Source organism: Austrofundulus limnaeus, unplaced genomic scaffold, assembly GCF_001266775.1.
Source record: "Austrofundulus limnaeus strain Quisiro unplaced genomic scaffold, Austrofundulus_limnaeus-1.0 Scaffold824, whole genome shotgun sequence".
NCBI lineage: Eukaryota > Metazoa > Chordata > Actinopteri > Cyprinodontiformes > Rivulidae > Austrofundulus > Austrofundulus limnaeus.
The window spans coordinates 220,658-224,484 of NW_013953226.1; the positions used below are offsets into that span (position 1 = coordinate 220,658).

Consider the following 3,827-nt stretch of genomic DNA (forward strand, 5'->3'; position numbering starts at 1 on the left):
ATATTTATGTTTGTGGTTGTAATGTAACAAAATATGGAAAAGTTCAAGGGGTATGAATACTTTTGCAAACCACTGTATGTTCTATCAGCAGGATCACTGAAGAGTAAACAGCTGTCTCCTTAAATGATGGGGTTTATATGGAAGTTATCCAAACAAGACTAACAAACTGTGATCAGTGCCAGGTTCTCCACAATCTGACAGTTCATTCTTGGTTTTAAGAACACTGAGAAACTGATCACGATAATTCAAGAAAAGATAATCATCTGCAGACCTGCTAGGAGTGGATGACGACACAAACCTGCTCCCTCTCATGTGGAGTCCTCCAGGAGAACTGTGAGAGTCACGTTCTGCTTTCAGCACCATACGGCTGTCACTGCTGCAGGAGGAAGTCAGCAGCTTCTGATGTTGTCAGTCCATTAAATGGACATTATTAGCGGTTATCAGTCCCATAGAATGGCTTCAGTCTGTCCCAACAGTGGCCCCTAGTGGGTTAATATATCAATGACACTGAATATGTAAATAACCAAAACATATTTTAATTAATTTTTTGTCCGGGGCGGGGAGGGGGCATGGTTTTCTCATTGCTCATGCCTGGTCTCAATCCTTGCTCTCCTGCTCTCTGGTCTGGTGCTCTACCCACTGTCCTACATTGGGCCTGCAACATTGGTCTACTTTACAAAAGCCCATGTCATTTTCATATTAATCAGGTTGCATAAAAAATCTTAGTGGCTTTATGCCTCGTACTAACCAGCCGGTTCTGACGTTATCAGTCCATTCTATGGGACGGAGAACCCACTAGGAGCCACAGTTGGGACATTCTGAATCCATTCTATGGGACTGATAACGACTAATAACATCCATTTAATGGATGATAACATCCAAAGCTGGTGCGGAAGTGGTGGAGGCCGGTATGGACTAACACCTGGCTGTGTAATGCACAGAATGTGACTCTGCAGGGCCGTAAGTCTGGTGTGGTAGTCTGTAGCATGGGGGCTCCTTAGGGGGCGGTGCTGTTGCCTTTCTTTCAGACCCTCTACACCTCCACCGTCTGCCACCTGCACAAGTCCTCAGGTGACACTACTGCTGTGTGGTGGAGGTGAATGAGCAGGAGTACATGGGGGGGGTGGGTGGGGGTCACCTGATCCTTCCTCTCACCGGTCATCATGCAAAGGTCAGACACTGAGATATTGGGCTCATTTAATTTCATCTTTAACCAGCTCTGTCCTGGACTGCACACTGGAATCTACTGAGCAGGTGGGAAACAGAGGAATGATGGCAAAGCCTTCATCCATCATGGCCGACTCCTCGCTACCTCTGTACCCCACCCCCACCCCCCCACAGCACCAAACAGTCTCTGGTCAAAAGTCATTCCCATGCACACATATTTTCCCAACAGCATCTGTTTTTAGAGATGGACACACAGCGCCCTCTGGTGGTAAAACACCATTTTTATTTTCCTCAGATATTAAAACACATTACAAATCATGTACACCAACTCTCTCATTTGTTAAATTAAATTATTGAACAAGCCTTGTGAGCTGTAAAGAAAAGTGTTAAATTAAATCCACACTTAAACCTCAAACAGTTTGAAAACCAATAAATATGTCACTAATTTACAGATGCAAACCAGGCGAATCTGACGGTGAGCATATGGAGCCCTAACTCCAACGATCACAGCTCACATCATCTGTCATGCTGAGAGCAAGCATCGGAGTTTTAGGTAAGGAAAATAAAAACACTGAGAATAAGTGCCAAAGTGATGCAGTTCAGTCTGTTTCCACTCGCCTCTGACAAAACAGAAAGCCCAGCAGATGGGCCTCGCTCTGAAGAGACGCTCACGCCGTCCCGTCGTCCCTGAAGGACGTTAGGCTGTGCAAAAACACCAACATACAACAGTGCAGTTGTCCCCCAGCCTCAGCCTCCAACACTTAATGAACTCACAGACAAATCACCAGACTGTCTGCTCACAGTCGCTCTTTGCTTTGTTTAAGGGGCGGGGCTTAAAGAATGTTCGTTTATTACAATTTATTCTTTATATAGTCTGCATTACATGCATACGTAATCATGTCTCCAACAGTGGCTGTTTCACTGCTGTCACTCAAGTCTGAGTTTAGCCACTAAGTGACCAGCGAGTCATGTGGGCACCGGTCTTAACGGTTACTTCAGCTGTGTTTACAGTAAAGCTGGGTTTACTGCAGTAAAGTCTGCACCGTGTTTCTGCTGAAAATGTGAGGAGTTAAGAGTCAGGTGTGAGGAGTTAAGAGTCAGGTGTGAGGAGTTAAGAGTCAGGTGTTAGGAGTTAAGAGTCAGGTGTTAGGAGTTAAGAGTCAGGTGTGAGGAGTTAAGAGTCAGGTGTGAGGAGTTAAGGAGTTAAGAGTCAGGTGTGAGGAGTTAAGGAGTTAAGAGTCAGGTGTGAGGAGTTAAGGAGTCAGGTGTGAGGAGTTAAGGAGTCAGGTGTGAGGAGTTAAGGAGTCAGGTGTGAGGAGTTAAGGAGTCAGGTGTGAGGAGCTGTGAGGATCAGTGAGGAGCTCTGATTGGCTCTAACAGTCTGATGAGCGTGTCAGCTGATTCTGGGAGTTTCTACCTGCCGTGGAGAAGAAGCCCCGCCTCACTTGTCCTTGTTTTCATCCTGGGTGTTTTCTTCGATCACTAAGATCTGAACGTCTGACAGAGGTCCCCCAGCGTCCAGCTGCAGCCCCTGAACCCCCTCAGTTTGCGCCTGCTGCGCCTCTCCCTCCATCGTCACCTCCATGCCGCTCTGGACCACCACGGTGGCCTCGTCTCCTCCGGGCTCGGCGGCCAGCTGCAGCTCCATCACCGCCTGCTCCACAGGCGTGGGGTTGATCTCGATGACCGTGTGCTCCGGGCCGGCCTCCACCTCCTGATGCACCAGGACGGTGCCGTCCAACACCTCCCCGCCCCCCGCCTGCTGGCTCAGGTGGACCAGCTCCACGGGGCTCATCACCGCTCCCAGCTGGCCGGAGTCCTGCAYGGCGGCGGTCCCGACCAGCGTGAGGCCCGACGAGGGGTGGAGGGCGATGGCGTCGCTCTTCCCGTCCCCCGCCACCATGTAGCGGGTGAAGAGCTGCGAGCCGGCGGGGAGCAGGGTGACCGTGTTGGAGGAGCGAGCCAGGGAGGCCACGGGCAGGCCCGTCACCGTGAACGGCTGTCCCACCGAGGACAGGGAGATGGGGGACAGGACGGTGAACTGCTGGGGCTGCTGGCTGATGGGGGACGCCAGCAGCGTGGTGGTGGAGGCGGGCCTCTGCAGGCGGGGGCGCTTGGACGGGCGCTTGGCGGCGGGTTTGGTTTTGGAGGACTGCGGGTTGGAGAGAAGAGCTCGGACCTGCTGCTGCTTTCGTTGTTCTTCTAACTGAGCTTCCAGGTCTGCAACGAACACAAACAACTTATATTTACGCAATATTCACCTGAAAATAACAAGAGGTGATAAGAAACTAACCTGGAACCAACGTTAACTCTGTTTCTGTAAAACTGAAGCTTTCCTAAGTCTGAAAGGGACAATATCATGTAAAATCAACTTTTTAGAGTTTTATATCATGTTATAATGTTATCCTCTCATAAAAACATGCCCAAAGCCTTGCTCTGACTCATTCATCATGTTTGAGAAATCCTGCAGTGTTTTTATGAAGCCATGCTGAGGAGCAAAACGACAGGTGGGGACCAGGAACACCTTTTGGTACCAGAAACACCTCTGGGACGAGAAACACCTCTGGGACCAGAAACACCCCTGGGACGTGTCTTTAAGCTGAACTTCCTCATGGCAGAGCGCCCCCCCCCCCCCCCCCACACACACACACACACACACA

The 3,827-nt window shown here is 50.0% G+C and overlaps 1 protein-coding gene across 2 annotated transcripts in view; it reads right to left on the reverse strand.

Moving 5' to 3' along the window:
• Nucleotides 1-1,430: 1,430 nt before the first annotated feature.
• gmeb1 (glucocorticoid modulatory element binding protein 1) overlaps nt 1,431-3,827 on the reverse strand; it is a gene marked incomplete at its 5' end in the record, with an annotated part of 8,339 nt that continues 5,942 nt past the window's right edge. For both annotated transcript variants that reach the window (XM_014028861.1, XM_014028860.1), the window contains 1 exon segment: nt 1,431-3,387. In XM_014028861.1, the coding sequence (XP_013884315.1) occupies nt 2,609-3,387 (779 nt within the window).